At 39.9% G+C, this 24126-nt stretch overlaps 1 protein-coding gene across 1 annotated transcript; it reads right to left on the bottom strand.

Annotated features, from left to right (window-relative positions):
* Nucleotides 1–1825: 1825 nt before the first annotated feature.
* Nucleotides 1826–21735, bottom strand: LOC102061871 (cytosolic phospholipase A2 epsilon; the record flags this gene model as incomplete). Its single annotated transcript, XM_026792009.2, has 20 exons — nt 1826–2828; nt 3504–3684; nt 4520–4686; nt 5238–5429; nt 5804–5911; nt 6377–6514; nt 7423–7537; nt 8172–8394; nt 9392–9528; nt 10933–11068; nt 12172–12209; nt 12559–12651; nt 12795–12961; nt 14175–14238; nt 14555–14597; nt 15051–15091; nt 18003–18134; nt 18876–19012; nt 19645–19717; nt 21616–21735. Coding segments are annotated over 20 exons (2544 nt in total), but the record flags the coding sequence as incomplete, so codon positions are not given.
* Between the last annotated feature and the right edge of the window lie 2391 nt (nt 21736–24126).

Below are 24126 nucleotides of genomic sequence, written 5' to 3'. Positions count from 1 at the left end.
AAAAGACTATTGAGAAACTGCATTAAAACAACTCCACATGCCCTTGATATGTTTTGGAGAGATAAAATCTTGCTCCTCCTACTCACTCACATGAAGTAATTGGGCTGCTTCTCCATTCAAAAATCATCACTGAAGTGTTCTCCCATCTGTTAATATATGCAATCCTGCCTTTAGATTTGTTGCAACAGAATTTCAAACGCAATCCTCATCTCAAAAACCAGTAGCTCAATACCTTATCTCTGCCCCTCCCTGTACTCTGTAGACCTGAGCATCCAACAGCACTTCTCTTTACCTTTGCAGGAGCACTCAGAGGTTGCCTGACCTCTCCAGGTTCATTCAACACTTCAGGCACTCTTCAAGCACCTATTTCACTGCCCTAACCCCAACAGACCACAGCTGTGAGGAATACCAGCACCAGCCTGTGTCAGCTAATTACCCAATAATTAGGCAAGACACATAGCCCAGGACCTTTACAGGGAAATCTAGAGCCAATTTCAATCTGAACCAATTCTCAGAATATCAAGAAGCCACCTCATATTGCCAGCTAATTAAGGGGGCAACTTCATCTACAGTCAGACTAAGAGATGTTTGAGCCCTAATAGAGACTGCAAAGATTCACAGCTAATTGTTTCCAGGATCATGACATTACATTCAGCAGAGCTTGTGTGACAGGTCACAAACAGGTATTTACCAAAAGAAAAAAAATTGCTGCTGACCTACCTGGGTTGTAAATAGAACAATTGCATCAATGCTGAATCATTTTGAAAAATCCCACTGATATGTCACTGAGCCTAAGACTCAGATCCATCCTTGAAAAATACCACCAGTAATAATGAATGTCTCTGTTATTTTTTGATTAATAGCTGGTAAGACACTCAAACAAATATCTCTTCCCCTGTCCTTTCATGCTGCCTTTCACTGCCACATCACAGGCAAGATTCTGAAGTATCTCTGCAATGTGAAAGTCATCAATAGGTCTTTAACAGAAGCAGCCTTTCCTTCCCCAAACAAGAAACAAAATCAGTCCATTTTGGAGAAAACTCACAAGCCACCAAGGCAAGACCATTAAGCTTGGCTCTTCCAGCTAAAACATTAGTTTCATGCAGTGTTAGGTGCTTGGAGCCAGATCCTAACACAAGCACCAGCATCTGTCTGACTTAAGTCAAAATACTGAGCTGCTAAGCTAGACCATTTAGGCAACCTAAGATTTTTTTAGTGGCTTGCTAAATAGGCCCAGACTTCTGAAAGCAGACTCCCTTTCCTCAGCTGATTCTAAGCCATCCTAGTTTTCCAGATCAGCGGCCAAAAGCACACATCATCACCACACCTTGGGTGAGTAAAGCTGAAGGCCCAGTTCCAAGTGTTGCAACCACCAAAACCCAGTGGGTGGAATACACAGGCACACACTGAACTGCTTATATTCATTCTTCCTGGAGTGCTAGTAATGAAACTTGAACATCTTTAAAATACTGAAGAGATCCTTTGCAAAAGAAAATAATCACATCTTTAAACCTCCATTTCATTATTGTTTAAAAATATATTCATGAGCATAACTGAGCTGTCAGAGTGACACTTCCTTTTCTTCTTTACTCACAGAAAACTATTGCAGTCTTACTAGTGACACATAACATCAAATTATCCTTACCAAGGGCAAAGAAAGAAGGTGAAAAACTGGCTTTCTGCATGAGAGAGCCAGTGAAACAGAAAGATCTATCAGTAACTGAGGAAAAGGAAAGTTGTTGGACTTGACTGCTTTAGATCCATGAAAAGGACACATAAAGGTTACTGCCAACAGTTCCCTCTTATGAAGGGAGACTTACTGGTTTAATTGATATTGCAGCAAATCTTGACAGACACTGGTGGTGTTATCTCCTGTTAAACGAACTGATGCACAGAAAAGGAGAGGCTTAGAGGTAACAATATTATAATGTTATCTCCTGAGTTATCATCAGTCCAGTCACCTGCACCATTGAAAGTGGAGTTTCCTTCCATTTTTCATTTTCCACAGTTGAAGTGACAGCTTTTCTTTCATTTTTCCTCAAAGGTTATTCACAAAGCTCATTGTTCGCTCAATATTGGATTTCTTGTTATCAAAAGCAAGGGTAACTTTTTCCAGAACAACTTGCTAGCTGAGCTGAGTCCATAGAACTTAATAAAACCCCCAAACTTCAATGATTTCAATTACAAAATTCTTATTTTTAATAAGATTATGCATGGCTACTTAGTATTTGAACAGTAGCTATTACTCTGCCATGCCCCAACAGGGCATGTATATTTTTCCATACAACAATCAGAAAACAAGTTCTAAGAAAGACCAGTTAAATTTACTTCCTTAAGAAACCATTTTTCTAAGACAATTGCCCTGTTATTTGGATAGCAGTGGGAATGAAACTGTAGCAGCAGCTACACACCAGCCATCTCACTGTTGCAGAAGTCAAAGGAGTACCAAAGGATACCAAAGGAGTTGGTATCACAAACTGTGTTGCCAACACAAACATCTGTGAGTTTGCAGCAGGTGAATATTTATTAGTCCAGTATCAGAACATTTGTGTATCTCCTTCTGATGATTTTTTTTTTCCTAAATACACTTTAAGTGTGTTTACTCGAATTAGGTGATGAATAGTTTTTAAGTTGCTTCTTTCGTTGCACTGCAGTTCGCAGAGCCTGGAGAATCAAGTGTTTGTTATTCAGGATGTTGTAGCTGCACAGGTTAAGCAGCTTGTTGAAATTCTCTTCAGTGTATGTCAGCAGGCCGGTGCCATAGGGAGCAGCACAGTTGGACACATCCACTCTTCCCTGCTCCATCTCTGCGGGACTGCGCTCCACATCTGAAACCAGAGCCAAGCAAAGGTATTGAGGAAAGTTTCCTGGATCATAGAAAATTAGGAATAATAAAATTGGAGTGGATGCATGTAAAAGTATTTGTAAACTGAAACTGAATTTGCCAAGTAGTTTTGTTTTTGTTTTTTTTTCTAGTGAAACAAACATTTCTTCTATTGCTGAACTAAAGGAAACAATCTGGCAACTTTTCAAAAATTATAGGTATTAAAGCAGGCTGTTACTCTGGCAAAGCCTTTGCTTCATTACATGTTTTCAGCACTTCCTATTCTCAATTTTTTCATGTAAAAAAAGTAATAGGAGAATTCCAACTTTGTTAACCAAGTAAACATTATATCTCTTCATGAGACTGTGAGGTGACAGCATAAGCTACCAGTGGACATAACTTACTAGCTGTGTCCTCTTCTTTATTGTCAAAGTTACATGACCTGTTTCACGCGCCAGAGGGGGTTTCCCTCAACATACAGCTTCTCATGCTTTTATTTTTAAACCGCTTCATTCCAATCCCTGATTAGCTGCCCAATACTGTATGCATCACAGCTGGACTAAGACTATAATAACTTAGCCAACTCAGAAGCTTGCCAGTGCCTTGTTTTGGAGTAGGAACAAGTTCAATGGATCAACTGGATGAGAATCTCAAAAAATGACTACTGCTGTCAACTTACTCGGTGCCTTGTATTTTTGGAAGGTATGACACACCAATGGAAAATAGGCCAAGATTGGTGCCTCTAAGCTGTCCTCAAACACATAGCACTCCTTCAGGTGCTCCCGGTCTTCCTGGCTCAGCTCTGTGCTGGGGAATGGGATCCCATGCTCCAAACAGTACTCTGAGAATAAGTCCAGTGGCTGGTTCAACAGAGAGCAGAGATGGCAACACAAAGAGAGCTTGAAGTAAGACCACCAAACCCCATAATATTTTGCTGCAATAGACAATCTGAGATTGATTCATATGCTTATAAATAATGCTAACTATGCACTGGAACAAACATACTGTTTTAATTTTAATATATCCTAGGTAACAGAAATTTGGTTGATTTGCTAACACTATATTTTTAAAGCAGGGTTACTATTTACTGAAATTTATATGACATTCAGATCAATTTCTGTGATTTAGTGACCACAGTAGAGGATTTGGATAAGGAAACTTAGATTATATGTGGCTTCTCAGATCACAGGTTCTTAAATATTTGTATTCAGCACATCTAACTATGTCTTTATGTCCTCTTACAAATAAATTACATTAATTTGAATCATATAAGACTGTCAAGGTTTCTTCAAATGCAGAAAATAAAACCCTGACTAAAACTCATGTCATCAAGAGTCAAATGTAAAAGCAAAAATTTTCATTTAAAAAAATTCAAAATTATGTATTGTATATTAATTACATTGTAGAAGCCATTTAACTATTGAAGAACTTATTACCAAGACAACATTGAACAGGACATCTTCTGTATGTCTGTGTTCATATGCCTGTCCCAGAAAGCCACTGAAAACAGCCCTGATAAAGGCAGTGACATTATGCTCATAGTTGGGAATAGTACCACTGATATAATAATTTAATTTAATAAAAACTAGACCATTTTCTGGAAGAAAATTAAAAAAGAGAGAGAGAGAGAAAGCCATGGTGGTAATTCAGCGGCTGGAGTCATACAGATAAAGAACCACTGCTTCAAAACATCACCAGAGTCTGTGATCCTCCACTGTAATTTAAGTGAAGAATGACATCCACTTTTCTCTCTGGCCTCAGAATGGGTGGGCAGCTGGTGTTGATGAAGAAAGCTGTATCTATCAGCTTGAGGTAGTCACTCATTTCATTCAGCTGGTTGGGAGAAGAATCCAGCACTGTGTCTGAAAGACCAAAACTTCTATTATTATTATCGTTATTTACTGCAGGCTCAAGTCTCTTTTTTTCCAAATTAGTATAAAAGAGGAGAAAGAAAATACAATTGATGTATATTCATCTTTGACACAAAGCCCACAGTTACGTATTTGTCTTTGACACAATTTAGTATTTATTTACTAAATAAATAGCTCAACTCTGAGATCAGCAAGATGGAGCAGTTCTAAGACTCAGCTTCATCCAAAGTGATAAATTACTCTTCTTTCTCAATATGTGTAAATTTGTGGCTATTTAACTTCCTTGGAAGATTCAAGTCACTGTTTGATGACTTTTCCTAGGAAGATGAGAATTCAAGCAAACATGCTGCGCTTCCTACAAGACAGGAACATGACCAGGAATAAATCATCTAGGGCTTGGCAAAACCCATTCCACAAACATGTTAATCAAATAATATTAATCAAAATTCACCTCTATGATAAAACTTAACAAATATTTGTCCTCAGCAAGTATCAGCTCTCAAATCTCCTTCAAAGATATAACTAAAACAATTTCCAATTACCTTTCCACATGGAAAAGCTCTCATTCTCCAAATATCTGTTATGTAGCTGCAGGCCCTTGAGGAAGTTGTGGTAAGTTGAAACCACTGGCCGCCCGGTCATCATTTCCCGCAGAGTTTTGGAAAGGTAACCTTTGGGGATGGATAAGCAGGTTGTCTGTTCATGAGGCTTCTTGGGCAGAGCAGGATGGCTCTCTGCAGAAAGAACAAGAAGAGGGTATGTGTCTGCATTCGGTCAGAGTGTTTCTGTGATGATGATAACAACGAAATTGTTGTTATCATCACCTTGTTCTTCCTTGTCTGGCCTCTCCCTCCCCAAAGGGGTTTGGTAACCCTCTTGTGACTAACAAAGTTCCCCAGGGATGTTGCACAGTGAGCAGCACAATGTTTTTTTCTGTTTTACAGGACAACTGTTGGTCTCCTGCTTTTCCTTCATTCTCAAGGGCTTGGTGTCCCATAAGCCAGAAATAGGACACAAAACCAAACCCTTTACTAAATGTCAGGTTTCACATTTCAGAGAGGTGTGAAGAAAATGCAGATACAAGAGAAAAGTAATCTGAAGAACTAACCAATGTCATGCTCAGTGTCTCGAGTCCATCTGTGCCAGAAGTGTTCTGAATGACCCGAGAGGTAGACAGCATCCATAAAACTCTGGGAAAATATATTGCTCCATGTCCCTTGAAAGTTTTTTAAAAAAAAGGCTTCACAGTTAATATTAGTTTGAATATTTAGAGCACAGCTATGGCAACACACCTGAATCCACTCCCTGTTCTAGTTATGAAATACTATGAATTTTCCCATAACTATCAAATGCCACGCCATTCCACACAATGTCTGGCTTACGACCAGGCCATTTTCGAAACTTGGCTGTCTATAAAAGTCAGGCTGCGAGTTTAAATACTTCAGATGATCAGTTTGTGTGTGGGCATGCATGAGTTCTGTTTAGGTCATTCTGCAAGACATTCAGCAAATTAGTCACATTTGTCTCAAAAACTGATTTCCTCTTTTGTCACTTTTGGCTGGTTCATTTGAGATTGAAATTGTATCAGATACATTCTCTGGTGTACTAATACTGCAACTTGCAGATTACCTCTCTGTGTAGCCAGCTCTTAAGGTGATGTTTTCTTAAGGTAGTAAATTACCTTCCAAGAAGCAGATTCGGGATTCTGGGATCTTCTTCATCCGGCGACCCATGAAGAACTCACTACCAAAATCCTCGGAGTGAACAAAGGCCCCATATTTCAGGAGACCCACCTCGTAAGGTGTGAACTCCACCCACTCTGCAAATAAGGCATCAAACTGGATTTATTTTTATTGTAAAAATCAGCGTAGAGGTTCAGCAGCTGGAAAAACAAGGCCTATAGCTTCACCATGGTGGTGACAGACCAAACCACCATGATTTGAAACAAAAAGGTGTCCTTCAACATACATGAATGCGAAAGCTAAAATAATTTCCTCTGCCAAAATCCATTCAGCTTGGGATTCAGGTCCATTTCTAAGAAGCAAGACCTGGGGCTGAAAGTCCACTGATTGCTAAGGCCCTGCACACAGTGTGGCATTTTGAGATCCTCTGAGTCAGCAATGACACCAGCTACCATTCATTCTAAAGGCTCTCATAATCACTGCCTTGAGGACGAAAAACTCTGACCAAATCCCCTCCCCACACAGAAAGCTTGGCTGGGTGCACTGGGACTGCAACTGTGCCCAGGAGCAGATGACCAGGTTCAGTTGCAGGATCTCCTGCTTCATTTGTGCTGGAAACCCCATGGGAACAGAGATCAGGATCACTGACCAGAGCACAGAGCCCTGCCCCTCTTCAGATCCTTCTCTGGATGCTGGGATCTGACTCCTGCTCTCACCTTCTCCTTTCTCCTCCCTGCCTTGCCCTCCTCCTCACTCTTCACAGCCTCAGCAGAAGACCCAGCAGCTGAAAGGGGCTGTGGGGGGTAGGTGGGGATGAGAGAGAAAAGAGCAGCAGTTGTGGCTCTCAAGGCTGCCAGCAAAAAGCATCTCCATGCCCCCACTGAGCAGCGTCTACAGAACAGGTATCTCCCTTCCACAGAAGACACAGGAAAAGAAATTATTTAAAAGATTTTTTGGCTTGACCTTAAAGGAAAAAGTTTTGGCATTCAATCAGCCTTAAAAGGAAACTCTTCAGAGTTATAAGAGGGTGTATGATAATCTATACCTTTAAAATCCAAAGTGCTAAAGTCATCCTTGACATTGAGGGACAGGTATATGGGGAGTGGATTCTGCCCCTGATTGACTGCTAGTTGTTGATCGGAGAGTTTGTGAGTACTTTCCTGTTCACAGAGAGCAAAAGTCATTGTAAAAAGATGAGCATGATGCATGGACTTACTACAGCATCTAAGCAGGAACTATCAATGAACTATCTGCTAAACCTCAGCAGGTTTTGTTCTGTGTACTTTAGCTGTTTGGCCACACAAGTGTGTACATGTGTTTTCTGCCATGAGCTTTCACCAAGGCATTGTGCTTATGGGAGCTTTGGCAAGGGGGACAGGGCAAAAATGCAAGAAACACGTCTGTACAGTCACTGGGATATGACTTGCTTTAAGGAAATAAAGATATTTAGTCAACCTGGACCCATTTCCTTCTGTACTGCTTATGGGTATACATTGCTATGCCTGAACTTATCTCTGTCACAGCCTTCTCTCCTTTGGGTGTTACTGGAACTATCATCTCATATCCCCAAACCCCAAACTTAAATCAGTTTCCTTAACATCTTGAATCTTTGCATGCTTTGACACCTCTTCTAGATGCTCACACTTTAGGGATACTTTGTTACTTTTATTCTAAAAGCCAAATATTCAGTCCTTCAGATGTTTTCAGAGCCTTTTCTCTAACTGAATCAACAACTTTAGATGTGGGAAGTTAGAAATCCTGTGAAACAAGAGGGAGAGAAAGAATATAAAATACCTGATGATGTAGCATACAATCAATGAAGAGTCCCCATAAATCTGTAAAGGACACCTTGTGCCCCTCTTGCTTTCTCTCACAAAGCTCATTTTCATAGTATTTCATATGATCCAAAGAGAAACAGTGCAGCTTGCTCTTGGTCACATGTTTCCTGATATCATCAACCGGCCCTCTGAGATCCTTTTGTGACCAATTTGCATCTTCATATAACTTTGACATGGTCCTGGATAAAAGGAAGGTACTGAGGTTCATCACAGGGCACAGGTCAATTCATTAGCCTACAACACACACAAATGTTTTGTTTCAGGCTACACGAGGTTCTTGCCCTCCGACTTTTACTTGGAAGAGCATTTCAAAGCTGAGGCAGAGTTTAGACTGTGCAATGATTTCTCTTTTTTCCCCTGCACAAAAACATTTTAAATCATCCTGGCTTGTTTGTATTTCAGAATCAACAGAGTAATAAAGCAACACTGATAACGTAACTCGAGCTTTTGCTAGAATTACCCTTTGATTGTCCAAGCCACCTCTTCTGTGTGAGGCCAGTTCCCTCAGATGGGTCAGGCTGTCTGTGAAATGTTAAGCTGGAGTTTAGCAGTGGCTATTGGCAAGTGTGAGAGCCCTGCTTGGGTGTGCAGCAGGTGGGCACCTCAGGCTCCTGGCACACACAAGGGCAGCCCAGAGCCACCTGTACCCAGGGCTCGAGCAGATTCCAGCCATCCCCTCTCATCCCCATCCCACTTGTTCTAATTCTGTCTCACAAACATTTAGAGCAGCCCTTCAGAGGCAAAATGTTTTAAATCCCCTCAACCCCTCCTAGTTTGTGCAAGGCAGTCACCATTCAGTGCATGAGCGACACTCTGTGTTTCTCAGGGCTGTTCTTTAAAAGTCTGCTTTTTGGAGACATGTAAGAATTGAGCCAGACAAATATTACAAAAGGACTTGAAGTGTTGCATGCAACAAGATAACAAGTTACAGGCAAACCATCCTGGCTTGTGTTCTTTTCTTTTGCTTCTGTAAACACTTCAGTGCAGTTACAGAAATACTGTCATTCTCATTAGATTTGTTTCTTGTAGGAGGGCAGCACTGAGTGACCCCATGAAACAAGTCCAAAAGGAAGCCAAGTGCCCACATCGAGCTGAGTAAATTCATCAGTAAGGCAAAATTGTTCACCAGGTTATCACTGCTAACACACACAGAAGTACAAGCCCAGCTCTCCTTACCATGTTGTGGCAGATAAACCACTGATGTATGACACACAGTCCAAAACGCCCAGCTCCTGGAGAGCCAGGAGGCTGCCAAACATTGCTGTCATGGATCTCACTCCCCCTGCTGCCGTCACCACTGCCACCACAGGTACCTGCCCAACACACAGAGACAGGCACAGAGTCACTCATCACCAGAGGAAATACAGGAATGATGGCCACGCAGAAAAAACTAACAGCAACACCTGGTTCAGGTAGGTTTTGATTAATTCACCTCTTCAGGGCAGTGCCTAGATGTGTGTTTAAGCTGTGTAAACTTCGGTGGAATTTAGTGTATGCTCAAAGCATTTTCCTGAGCAGTGATGCTTCGGAAGACCAGGAGCTCTAAGTATGGATCTTGTGTGGGGAAATATATTTTCAGATTTTCTCGATGTGTTTAATTTTTGCTCAGCTCTTTCCCTCAAAACACCTGTTAAAGTTCTGAGTATAGCTAAGGTCAGAAGAGCAGCACTAAACCTGCCCGCATAATTTTTCTTCCTCTAAGTATATTTACAACATTTGCTATTCTCCAGGCAGATAGTGCCCAGCTTTATAAGTTTATTTTAACACCCTTTTTTCAACCCAGATTACCTCTACCTTCCCTGATATCAGTGCTATACGTAATTTAGTTTTATTTTCCTCAGGAATGCATCAATGCTGTTATCCTTCCTCACTTTTCTGTAAACTAAAAATTGATACAATAGACATTCAGTTTTAGGAACATATGACACCATTACCTTTAATCTTGTCTTCACTGTATTTTACCTCTTACTTGTTGGTTTGTGGGAGGGGGGTTTATTAATTTGGCTCAAACCCCCTTTTATTCTCATTTAATAACAACAAGTCCTATTCTACCTGTTACTTAAGTTCAAGAGCACTTTAACTTGGTTGAAAGCTGCTGTCCTGCACACATCATAAAGGGTTGAGTGTGCTGGGAACTGAGCAGAGCAGTGGAGGAAACACCCCACAGGCATGTTGTCCCAGACTCTTGCCCCAGGAACCACAGCCCCAAAACAGATCTTGGTCTTCCAGTAACAGAGCAGCTCCCTCTGAGTTCAGGAATCCCCAGGAGAGAAGCAAGCAAGAGGTAACCCCAAAAAAGACACAAGACAGATGCTACTGCACCAGTGTGCTATGGGAGAGTTGGATCCTTCCCTTTGAACCTTGTGGCGGCAGAGAAGAGGTACCAAAGAGGAGAAATGGTCTCCGTTTCAACAATCAAATTTCACCAGGCTTGGTTTTACACACCAGCATGTCGGCAAATACAGCCTTTGGCTATCCCTGGGGGAGGACAGAGGTGGGCAGAGAATAAAGGAGTTATATAACTAGCCTCCTAAAAGTTCCTCTTTCATTCTCTGTGCCAAAAATTTGGATATGGTCTTAGGTGCAAGTGACAATCTGGCCAATACTATTTAGTGTAGAATATGTGGAAGAGCTGCACGGGTAGTCATGCATGCACATCACATCCATTTCTCTCAAAGTCATATTACTTCAAGTTCCCAAGATGCTGTCCCACATACCTCATCCTCCTGCAGGTCTTCATCTATATGAAGAAGATTTTTCAGAGCAGCAGCAACCACCTTCTTCCTTTTACAGATGAAATCCTGCTCCTCCACACAGAGACCAAACCCCAACCTCAAATCCAAATCCTTGCAACTACAACACCAGAACAGCACAAGGGATCACCTGCAGCCATTTCATTTGGTGACACTCAGCTAAACCAACAATAATAAACCAGTTTAAAGAAATTATACTTCCATGTATACAAAAGTCCCCCTATGTACAAGAAAGCAGGTATATGGATATCCTATGTCCTATATTTGTGCCTTCCTTTGGAGATTTTAGACCACACTTATGTCCTGAAGAATTTCACACAATCCTAAGGAAGTCAAATAAATAAAATCAAATTGTTTGACGTTGAACTCTGGTATTCGGACACCTCTTCACATTCTCCTGCTGTGCATGTGTTTTCTGAAGCACAAAGGGGGTCTAAGTAGTTATTTAAACCTAACACACTTTAGTTAAAAGAGCCCTAATACCAAGTTAGGCTTATCTCTACAAAGAATTTGTGCTCTAAGTCAGAAGGTGTCTCTTAAATTTATCCCTTCTGTATATTATCATAAATATCATGTGCGTGATTCATTCTATAACCTTTATTTTCACAGGGTTCCAGTTTCAAAGGTTTTTTCCAGGGGAAAAAAAAAAAAAAAAAAAACCACAAAAACTTCTCTGTCTCTTCTCTGAATATTATTCAATAACAGCCTCTGATTAAGGCTTGCAATGGAGCTAACATATCAACAGGGGGTAATGTTGCCCTTCAGAAAATCTCATCAAGCCCAGTCAAAAAATAAATTACTGCCCATGTGTTTCATTGAAAAATGACCTGTAGCAGTCTTGTAAATGCATAAAGGTGTTAGACACATTAGAAATCTGGTGTAAATACATATGCACTTATTATAGATAAAGGTTACAAACAGAGGGATGTTTAAATTACAAAGCATCAGCATTAGGAAAAATATTGTGCTGGTTTATAACCCATAACTAACTACCACCTATCCTATTCTAAATTCTTACCAACCAATCTAAAAGCTTTAAAAAGCTTTAAAGCATTTCATTAACAATTTCCCATATTTCAGTCATTTTTATTTCCTGTTTTGAAATTAGCTACTTTCGGATGTAGCTTCCTTTCATCTAACAATGATATTATGAAAGGAGAGGAGATGGCATAAGTAATCATTCAAAAGCAACAAAAGATTTACCTATTTTCCTCATTCACAGACACCTCATAAGATTCCCCCTGAAAAATCAATAATGACAGCACCATAAATTTTAAATAGAATTGTAATTTTGTAGAAGTAGTTTTTACAGTATTAGCAATTATTCACATATATAGTATAATGATAAATTTTTGGCCTCCTCTCAAGCATTCACCCCACAATCTTTTAAACTACTTTTAAAGCAGCTAGAAATTCTGAATATCCTATTTTCCCTACAAATCACAGTTATATTTCTAAACGTTTGCAGAGCTAAGCATACAAATAACTCACTAATGCATTTTTAGCAACAAAACTAATACATGACCAGATATCACATATATACAGTTTACCTTGTTGAAAGAATTCCAAATACTGTCAGAGGATACTCACTCTCATCACTGTCACTTTCTTTCCCAAGTCCAGAGAATGGAGAGGCACAGCCAGGGGACTACTTACATCCATTTCCCTTCTACCTGAGCCAGGCTGATTTAAAAAAGGGAAAAAAATTTATAAGAAGAATATTATTTATAGACCCTAGGCACAGAAAAACCCAGATAAAGGTTAACTCATTATTCTTTTCCCAAAATTTAGGTTAGGTGTTATCACCATCCATAAGCAAAACCTACACAACAAAAAAAATGTTCCTTTGGCAGAGTCATGAGCAGTCTGGGTTGACTGTGCTTGATGTAGTGGAACCTGGTGGTTTCACTGCTTCCGGGTCTGGAGTGAGGACCTATGGAAATATCCTGGGTTTCTTCATAGGATTCTTTCATTGTGAAGGTGAAATCTTGCCCTAAGAACAGGAAGCAAACCACAGGGAGATGTTAACTGTGCCTAGTCCCAAGGTTAGCAAATAAAAGTGACATTTCAGCCTTAGTGCTGCAGGCTTAGCTAAAGTTAATTTGGACCACAATGCTTTCCTTTCCCTGTGACCAGTGTGCAGCACCTGGCCCTTGAGTTCCCCTGGACTGCAGGGGCTCAGAACTGACCAGATCTCCAGTCTGCAATACTCAGAGAACTGATCCCAAAAGCTGATGGCCCAACCCTCCATCCACAGAGAAATGCAAAGGCATCTGTTCTGAGTATTTCACCAACCTTGAGGGGAATTTTTAGCAGGCACTTTGTACATAATTTGTACATAATTCTTTGTGTAAAAATATGTGTGAATTGATTTGAGTACCCCATAGCAGGTGTAGTATGAATGTTATCATCCTACATTCATAATTAAGTTATTGTTCTGCTTATTGTAAATCCCATTGAATTTCTTTGTAAATGCTAAATTATGGGATGACTGAGTGCTGCTGAATCCTTTAGACAAAGGATCAAGTCTGAAGCTAAGTTTGGCAAGAGGGCCCACTCTGAAACTCACAACTCTGGGAGGATCTTCACTCCTGGCACCCTTTCCTTTTCCCTCTTTATCTTTTTGCATCCCTGGTCTCTACATAAATAATTCTAGATTTTTTCTAATCTGAATTTTCTTTGCATGTTTCATGCATTTAGTGGTAGAGCAAATCTTGCCATCAAACTTTGTCACATTTTTACAAACTTATATTAAACCTACACTTGCTGATACCTCTGCCAATGATTAAGTGACCTAAACCATTTGTGACACCCTGCCAAGTGACAGAGAGCTGTGTTACACTTGTGGATGCCTCTAGCAGCATTCAGATCCCCCGAGCTTTCACTGAAGTCTTTCTCCTCCTGAGAGTGGTGTCTCCCTTTTTTAATGTGTTTTCACCAGAAAACAGAGGTTAAGGTATTTCAGTTCCATCCACACCACAGTGCTGCTTCCAAATCTCCCAGCCACCTCCCTGTGGCTTCTTTTCTCTTAAGTTACAGAGTCATGTCTTCTTCTGAGGACTCTCACTATTAGCAAGTAGGTAATTCAGGAAATACCCAAGCACCCCTGATGCAAACAGAGACTAAAACAAACCCAATATTTATCTAGATTCAGCTGCATTTCCCATAGCACAAAAAGCAGCAACAATTTAAATCAGCACCCTCACTTTTGCAAGAGCTCTTCTTTTTGGCATCATTCACATGTACTTCCAAACAGGAAACTTCACGAGACTGGAAGAGAGAAGCAATAAAACCACTGGTCACAGAAATAGTTCAGGATTCTCACTGAGATTCTAGGGGTCCTGTGGAAACAGTGCTTGGCCATGATGGTCTGTGGATGTGAAGAATTTGTAGAAAATGAGTATCTTGCATAAATCTTGCAAGCAGTACTGTGGTTAAGGAAGCCAGAATAACTGGGATCTGTCATTACATATAAATACCATTCAGTCCCCAACAGTTAACACAAGAAATTTTTCTCCCTATCTTCCAACCACATCCTTCAGTTCTGCCCCACCATAAGATTAGCATACAAAAAAAAAGAAATTACCACTAGTACACCATTAGTAATGATCTTCTCAGATACACCTGGTCTGAAAAGCAAAACAAAAAGATTTATTTTAAAGTGTGTATTTAGCAATAAACTTTCAAAAGCACAGTTCTCTGAGCTCAGTTTTTCTAGCTGGCAAGTACCATCAGCAGTTTCTATCCTTCCCCTCTATCTTGCATCCTCTGCCAGATCACATCCCATACCTTCCCAAGGATGCTCCTTCCTTCTTATCTCTGCTGAGGAGTATCACCTCTCCTTAGGCTGAATCACAAAATAAACATCCATTCTCAGCTATAAATAGTAAGTGAGACTGTCACTCAAATTTAGGACAGAAAAGCAATAATGGGGATGATGCTGAGATGAGGTGGCTGAGCTCAGGTACATGGAGCCACTTCCCCAGTGCTGCATTACCACTCCCTAAAATGCAGTTTTCTGACAACAAACTCTACAATGTTTATGTTTTACTTACGTGTTTTTCCAGTAGAAATTTACTTACATATTATCCAGTAGAAATTCCACTTCTAGTTCTTCCTGAGTCTGAAAATAGGACTTTTTTAAAATTTATGAATGAAGAAATATTTTCCTCTGATATGACTCTGACAATCTATTTATAACTCTCGCTCCATTCCCACACCCTGTACATCATAATATAAACAGAGATTTCTGTGGCCACACTTTGATTTCACCTCTCCACTGCTCTACTGTTTGCAAACCAGCTGTACCATCACAAGAAAGAAAATATTAAGTATTGAATAGGGAGCAACGGTCCTATTATTAATTCATTAGTAGGATAAGACATGGGTCAATCAATGCTGAGGAAGGGAAGAATAGCAGGTGAATGATGTAGGAAAACATAATTAAGAATGAATGGACTTAGTGCAGTGAAAAGATAGGGAGTATGCCTTGGTTAAAACAAAAGAATTTGCAGAGTAAAGTCATTAAACATTAAAAAAGGCTGGGAGAAGGGTCCAGCCTGGAAAATAAAAACTGCCAGGGGAAGGGAAGAAGAGAGAAGACTGAAGCTGTGAAGGGGAATCAGGGAAAGAGATGAGGAGAGACAAATCAAGAGAAAAAGAGACAAGAAAAGTACAAGAATGAGGCAGCAATAGAGTAGCACACCAACAGTATCAAAGAGACTGAAGAACTGTATTACTCCAGTCACTTGCTATGGATACAGCCAATCCAGGAAAAACCAGACTAAAAAAAATTATATCAGAGAGATCTTCTGGATCACACATAGGGAGGAAAACACCAGTTAACAGTGACACAAATCTCTTTCTGGCAAGTGATAGTAGCATTTTTTAATTTATATTCAGAATAGCTAAAATTTATTGACAAATGTCTCTTCTGTCCAGCTGCACATCATATTAACATTGTGAATTGACTGTCAAAAACATGCCAAATCTGACAATGCAGTTGCCATGGGAAAATCATCTTTACAGTAAAGTGCAGAGCAATTTTGTATTTACTAGTTCATATCAGTAAATGAAACATCTCTGATGGCTTCTCTGATAGCTGCATCTGTGGCATGTAATGCAGGAGCAGGTAGCTGTGCTTGCTTATTTCCTCCAAAGCGTCTATTTCATGAGAATTACTATGGTTGCAAAGTTGTAATGGAAGGCTGGGGCACAGATTTTAGAAAGCAGTCACCTTACTCAGATGCAAGACAGACTGTGCCAAATATTTAATTATGCCCAGACTGTACTATTCAAACTAACTGAGGCTGTGTTACAACTTTGTCCAAAGAATAGCAGAAACAAGGTTCAGAAGAACCTGGCTCATACCATCTGCCCAATTCTGCTTGCCTTATGTTCCTACCCTTCTTACACTGTTTTACACTCACACAAGTTATATTTCTAGTAAATCCCACTCACATATTTGTGGGTGAAAATTCCAGAGCATAGCAATGGAAATACTTGTTAGGCCACAGAGAGCAAGAGGCACAGCAAAGCAGCCCTGCTGCTCTGACATCACCCATCTGACCTCTTCAGCCCTCCTTCTGAGATACCTTGGTAGATTAAAGAAATCATTATGGGCAGATGCGGCACTACAGCCTGTTATTAAGATTGCCCAGCCTGTTGCATTACTGAGACACTTTCAAAAAAATAAAATAACCCAAAGTCTTCTGAAAATCCATATAGAGACCATGATCTGTGATGCCTCATGGGGGCCTGATTCATCACAAACTGAAGAAGGGCAGCTTGACCAGGATGCCCTTGAGACAGCTCACTGGTCTGACCCCCACCACTTCCACCTTGCTCATGGGCTAAGAGCTCTGCACGCGCCTCAGAGCAAACTCAGGGCCTGAATCACACCTGCCATTATCTCAGTCACACAAGGGATTTTCTGAGCAAGGCTGTAGCCAGCTGGAACAGGGTTAATCAGCAGTCCTCAGTAAGGATTGGTCGTTTAAAAGAGTAATTAATAAACGTCTTCAAAGCAATAGTAACATAAAAAAGAGGCAAGAGTGTTTTCCAAAGAGCCTGACTGACACAGTGGTTTAGAAATAAATGGAGCACACCAGTTCCTGGGAACCGTAAACTGAAACTCATGGCAAAGCGTGAAAAAGCCCTGAAGTTGTCACTACACCCTGCAGAGAAGGTGTTACATTGTGCAGAAGGAAATCTGAGTACATATTAGGCTCCTTTTGAAGATGAGTGTGATTTCTCCATCTCTGCTCTCAGCAATTTCATCCACTCGGTGTTTCATAAGATACTCTGTATCTTTATTTTGGTTGTTTATACAACTAAACACTGTATTTTTGAGACACACGCAGCAAATATAACTCTTACCCTTCTTCACTCACTAAGAAAAAAAAATAAAATACTGATGATATTCTCATTCATGAAGGCCTGCCTCTCCTGTGCTGGCTCAGCCCCTCTAAAATAAATTTGTAGCAAAGGAGCATAACTACACTTGCTCTAATTTTTTTCTTAAAGTTGTTTAGTGGAGGAGGAAAAAAAACCCAAAGAGATTATCACAAGAATTAAATGCTTCATTTAGAGAGCACATTATTTGAAAGAACTGGCCAAAATCCGCAGTGAAACTGAGAGGAGATAGCCCCAGTGAGCTACTGGTGAAAGGGTAAGAGCGACTGCCTGGAAACAGGGACAGGTTTGTTCCCACCCCTGCCTCTGTCAATCTCCTAGGGCAGAAATGAGAGAACTCCTAACCAGCAGCTTCTTCATTATTGACTCTTTTTCTCACTGATTTTTCAAAATAATGTTTTGAAATTTAAAAAAAAAAAAAAAGAATTCTAAAAGTACTTTGCATCTTATTCCAGTCACAACAGGGGGTGTTTGTGACCCCTCTCCTAAAACCCAAGCATTCAACTTTTTTTAGTAACATCCTTTTAAACAAAGTCTTTGTGTGTGAGGACCAATTTAACCATCAATAGAGGTAGCAAATTCAGACAAAATTCTAATAAAGAGTATTATTTTCACCTCACCTCTGGATTCAACTCAAAACTCAGGTGAACATTTTCTCCAGGTTGGATTTTAGCCACATCAAAGCAAACGGTCATAAGATGGTCATCTGGTGTAAAAGTGTCCTCATCACAGACTGTCAGCTCCAGGATGTTCTGAGCAGAGAAGGATGTAAATCACATATTCTGGGACTCCTGAGCCCAAAAGGAAGGCCCAGCAAGAGCCAGCATTCAGCCCTCATGTGGACAGACTCCTGTGACAGCACAGAGCTCAGCTCACAGCACAGAGAGCAGAGTCAGGGACTAACCCTGGAGAGGTAAATCATCAGATTTGGCAAACCAAAAGAGCTCCAAAAGAAGAGGAAACATAAGGGACATGTATGATGGTAACATGCACCAGGCAGAGCAGAGGTTACACGCACTGTTCCTCAGATCGTTTGTGGATTCAAAATCACTACCCTGAGAAATCTTGGCATTTTGTCAGAAAGTAATAATAAAGGGAAAATTCTTAGCCCTTTAAAATGAAAGTTAAAGCACACTACCAATCTCTCAACAGGACTTGATCCCTTGACAGTTCCTCAGGGCTCAGGTTACCATGAGAAGATGCAGCTTCCGTAAACTATGAGAAACTGATCCAGTTTGGATTTTGCATCACTTTCACTCTGACTGTTCACCTACTTCTGCTAACTCTATAAACAATTTAACAGTCTTTTACAACTGTTCTGGGACGCAAAGAAGCATTCAACATTATTACAGATATTCCACAATCTTATGGGCTTAAACTACTTCTTTCAGCCAGGTTATCCATGTGAGTCTCAAGCCTTTCAAAAAGAGTTTGCCCGCTGCAGGTGAAGATGCCCCCTTTAGAAAGCACCTGCTCACTGTCACAGACCCCACCTTTACTTCACTCTGTATCACGAAGTGGAAAGTTTCATTCCAGACAGGGTTTCTGCAGTTGTGTACAGTTCTTGTCCGGGCTTCCTGACACGAAGCTGTTGGCAGCCACAGCTTGACATAGCAATCAGTTTGGCTCCCTGTGTTAACAAGAAGTTGCACAATTACTACAGCAGTACTTTGTTATTATTTGATTTACCCAGTCAGGGAAAGAAAAGATTAACTCTGAGGAGTCCTAGATATTTCATTAGACCCAAAGAAAATATTCTGGGTTTAGAGTTAAATAACTTTTCTATTTAGATTTATATCAGTTTCAAAAAAGTCACTTTTAAACCACTAATTCTATATGATAACAAGAGCTAAAGTATTTTATTTCAACAGTGCTAAACTAAGTGTTCTGGCTCTTGTGATTTTTTAACTCCTATTTTCAAATACTTGCCACTTCCCAAAAAAGTTCATCTACAACTTCACTTCTTCAAGTGGCACTTTATAAAATTAAATGGAAATTTTTATTTGGAAGATTTTCATCTATTTGTAATGCAAAAGATAAAGGGAAGTACAACTTCTTCAACACAGAATTTCTAGACCATTTCCTTTCTGATTTTAAGTGTTTTCTAAATTATTTTGAATTTAAATGAAAATAAATACAACTTCTTCACCCAAACCCCTTCGAAATATTACTGTAATCCAAGCAAAAGGTGTACAAGAGCATTAAAATCAGGTGACAGTAGTTTTCTTGCTAAGCTATAAATGTGCCATCAGTGATACTTACACAGATCTGCTTTGCGGAGATTTCTCATGCCAATAATTTTTACAGAAAGCCAGCACAACTGAGGCACTTCTGGCTGCAGAACAATGAGAAAGATACCTCCATTATTAGCAATTAACTCAGATATAAATAACATTGTTTACCCTTCAATGACAGAAAGGCCAATCTATCATTATATTGCAGTGAATTTGATTTCAACTATTTAAGACATTTTCTGAGCAGAAATACTTTCTTGTAATTTGACATTGAGTAAAGATAGCCTGTCATTCACAGCTGGGGCCTACATTAATCAAAATGAAACCTCATTAATACAACAAGCAGAACTGATACATGAGTATAAACCAGAGGGGTTTTAAAGAACCAGAACTGAAGAAAGTGGGAATCACTAAAGCTCTAAACAATGCAAGAAAATGGAAAGATGAGAACACAAGGTAAAATTGGCAGTGTGTTAGAGAATGTAATTAAACACAAATAAGCAACAAAAAGCTGTAATTGTATGTAAATGCACATACATCCAATAAAAAGGCACAAAACCACAAACGGACAATTCAGAATGTCTTGGCTTCCTCAAAGGACAAACTTAGGCTGATCTGATTGATCTACCAAGGAGAAGCTCTGAGGCACAGCAATATTGACAACCTGTACTGCAGGGTTCTACAGGGGGAGAAGGCTCTTGAAGGCTCCACAACTCTCTCCATTTTTTTCTGTTCTCTCTCCAATCCCTATCACAGCTACACAAACCTACACTCGGTTACTGGGAAAACAAGACAGTGTTGAAGAATGTCAAGAGTAAAACACTTCACGTAGAAGCAACAGCTCCATTAATTGAATTAAAAGCAGCACTTAAATACCCAAAGAATCATGATTTCTGAGAAACTGCCTGCTCAGGACCTCTGTGTACCTCTTTATTTTGATACTCCCATCCTGACAGAAGCAGACTAAACATCTAGAAAGCAATAAGCCACCAAGCCAAATGTTATTTACAGCCTACTGGAAAAATTCTCAACAATTTTCTCTCAGAAAGTGTCATTTGAACAAAAATAGAAGGTCTGAAAGAAGCCCATCAATCTCAGCATAATTTTTGGCAGCGGCACTTCTGGAGATGGAGGATGAAATAAGTACATGATCCAAATTGCTGAAATCTCAACATTTCATCCAAACACAGAGGATTAATATTTCATCCTCAGATTTAGTACCATCCATATTCATGAGTTTACAGAAAACCTATTCGTGAGATGGCTTAAATACTAAGCAACTATACTGACATAAACCCAATTATTATTCCATAGTGCTAGCAGTTAGTGAATTGACTGCTCTCCTAGATCTAAGAAAGATTTAGCTTCATTCTTTTCTACTGAATACGGCTAAGGAACAGAAGGAGAAAATTCAGGGGCAGAAAAACATATACTATTTTCATTTTTTAAGTTATTAAATATATTTTTGACTAACCATTAGTCATAGAACAGAATAATTTGCAACATATCTAGAATGAACCATATTCAGTACTTTCCAAAACCAATTCATCTTCATAAAAATCAGTGTTCAGAAAACTGTCAGACATGGGAGTAAGCCATTTTATTTGCTGATCTGCCTCTATAAAGTAAAGAAAAAACAATTTAAGGACTAAGCCTTGGGTGTTATGAGGTATGACTACCATCATATAATCATACCACAGTAAGCCAAGACTAAAATCTAGCTCTCCCAGTTCACTGCCTAGCATTTAAACCACAAGTTCATCATCTTCCCAACCCCTAAGTCACAGGGAATGCTTTGCACTCTAAATAGCACACTCCCAGAAGAAGCAAATATTCCCTTAACTATCTGTTAATAAATGTCACCTCTCACAAAACAGTTAAGCTTGGGAGAGACTGGAAAGGCTGACAGCAGAACTGCAGGTGTCATCAGGGCCATGCACTACCCTTTATGCCCTGCAGCTCTCTCCTTGCAATCCAGAAGCTGCCTTCCATACAGTACCTCATTTTCAGCACTGCATGGCCTTTGATGATTCCTCCTCCTGATTCCAATCTTCCTGTGTGGATTTGCGCGGATGAACCGATCCTGGAGACAAAAAGCCAAAAGAGGGCCAGTGATGAAACCCAGCAGTCAGTAATTTTCAGTTTCTGCTCAGATTCACTATGGAAGGAGACCCTAGCATGTCTCCCATTTCTCCTCTTCAAGATGGGATATACCCATCTCACCAGGACCATCTACCTGCTGCTTTTACTAATATATCTGCCTACTGTAAAGGCATTTGACATTTAAGGATCAAAATTCCCCAAGCATTTGTTTTTGATCAATCCCAACCAAGACCACCAAAAAGATTCTTCTGCCCCAGCATGATTTTCTCTTACCAAAGGTGAATAGGCTGATGATCCCATGGGTATCTTTGTTTCATAAAAGACACCACTGTAAGGCTCCAGTCTGTGTGTCTCCCAGCTGGTAGGTGCTCCTGGACCACAGCTGTGGCCAGGAAGAAGAGTTGTATAGATTGACTCACGGCTCCACCTCCCGCTGATTTCAAAAGCACAAATGATGCACTTGTTCTGTGCCACAGAAAGATATTTTCTTTTTTTTTTTTTTTTTTCTTTTTTTTTTCTTTTTTTTTTTAACACCACAGTGATTTGGAGAAAAAAGGAGACGAGTCAAGCATTTTATCACAGGGCAATTCCAGAGTATTATCCACCACCATAAGGTCTGAATAGCTGCACACAGAGGGATCTCCTGGGGCAGTTCCAGCCCCCACCAGCGTCTCCAGTCAGATGCGCAAGAACAAGGATTTTCACCAAGTTCACTGCAACTTACAGTCCTGAAGTGGAGGACCTCACAGGCAGATAGTTAAAGAAAACACCTTGTAGCTTTTCTTCTTGTTGTTTTGCATAGAGGTTGTTAAGGTGTCAGCAGAGTCAACAGGATCTTTTGCTATGGAAACGTTTTTTAGCTAAAGTGCTGCTTTCAATTAAATCGTGTTAGAATCTCATAAGCTTTAACAAAAATAACTACATACCATTTTTTCAAAATACTTTAAACATCTCCATTAAAATTGTCAAGTCTGATATCTTTTAAAATTATAGTAATTTCCCATTATTTTTTTATAACAGCGCTCAATATAAAAACCAAAAGTACCTAGTACTCTCATGAAAATGCAAAAATAGCAGAGAAGGTGGCTATCACACTCAACATTATTAAAATCACTAAAAACAGGTGTTTTCAATAGTAAGAAGTTGCAGTAGAAATAAGATTTTTTAAAAACTCAAAATTTTTAGAATTCTAAAAAATAAAAAGTCAGAATGAAAACCCTTTTTGAAAGCAGCAGGACATCTTAGGAAAAAATAAAAAATTTATTTCCAACCCTTTCTAATAAAAGTATTTGAGTATTCCAACTGTCCTATAAAGAGCTACCTTAGGTGAGATCTATCTTAGATAAAGTTTCAAATTATTATTATAATTAGTTTTGCCTTTTAAAAGATTCCAGCATTCAATGCATGAATGTTTCTGCTTTAGGCTGTACTGCCACTTACACAAAAAAAAGCCAGATGACTTCCCACCTAAAGTTTTTTGTTGGGTTGTTTTGTTTTATTGTGGAACAGGTATTACAATACAGAATTATTTCACTTTTTTAATACAACAACATTTTTGCAGTAATGCTCTAAATGGAAACAAGAAATTCAGCTCACAGGGTTACAAGAGGCTGAGCCCAGCTGCCATTCCATCACTGAACTTAGGCCCTGAAGTCATTTTGTGTCTCAGTTTGATGACAGTGGATTCTCCTCACTCTTGAGGAACCAAAGTTAGCCATCCACTTAGATAACATGCCATGCTCCCCACTTAAATTCCACCCTTTCCAGAAGGCCTTTTGTGGATTTCATAAATCAAATTAAGCTATTAACTGCTGAAGCTGCTATGTCATTACACTGCCCTTGCTTACTCTGCACATCGTAAGAGAAAAGAACCCAACTAAACAACTCTCCCACCCAGAAGCAGATGTAACCCAGCAATAATATCAAATTACTTGGTAACCTGGCACTGTGCATCACAAACCACAGTGCAGGTGAGTCACAGTCAGGAAGCCACAGGCCAGAAGGCAAGGTGGCATTTCACCAATACCATCACAACAAGAGCAGCCCACAGCAGTGATATGAGGTCTGGAGTCACACAGGCCCTTGTACTGGGCCACATAACTTGCAACAGGGTGCAGAGGAGCAGAGAGCTTGCAGCAGAACCAGCCCAGGCTTTGCAGCCTCTTGAGAGGCAGCTGCAAGTTCTGGGGATGCCCATTTGCCACCAAGATCCCACACCAGTTTTGACACAGGCTCAGAATCATTTTTTTCTCACAGAAAACAGAGACTGATAATCATTTCTCTAAATTCTCACAGGGTTTCCACAGACATTTGACATCAAATATTTAATATTTAATACAAAGCAAAGGGGAAAATAGCCTTCAGAGTCTGGCTCACAAGCTTCCCAAGACCAGTAGCTTCTGAGAGG

The sequence above is a fragment of the Zonotrichia albicollis genome, chromosome 6, assembly GCF_047830755.1.
Source record: "Zonotrichia albicollis isolate bZonAlb1 chromosome 6, bZonAlb1.hap1, whole genome shotgun sequence".
Lineage (NCBI taxonomy): Eukaryota > Metazoa > Chordata > Aves > Passeriformes > Passerellidae > Zonotrichia > Zonotrichia albicollis.
This window is presented reverse-complemented; position numbering and strand designations above follow the sequence as displayed.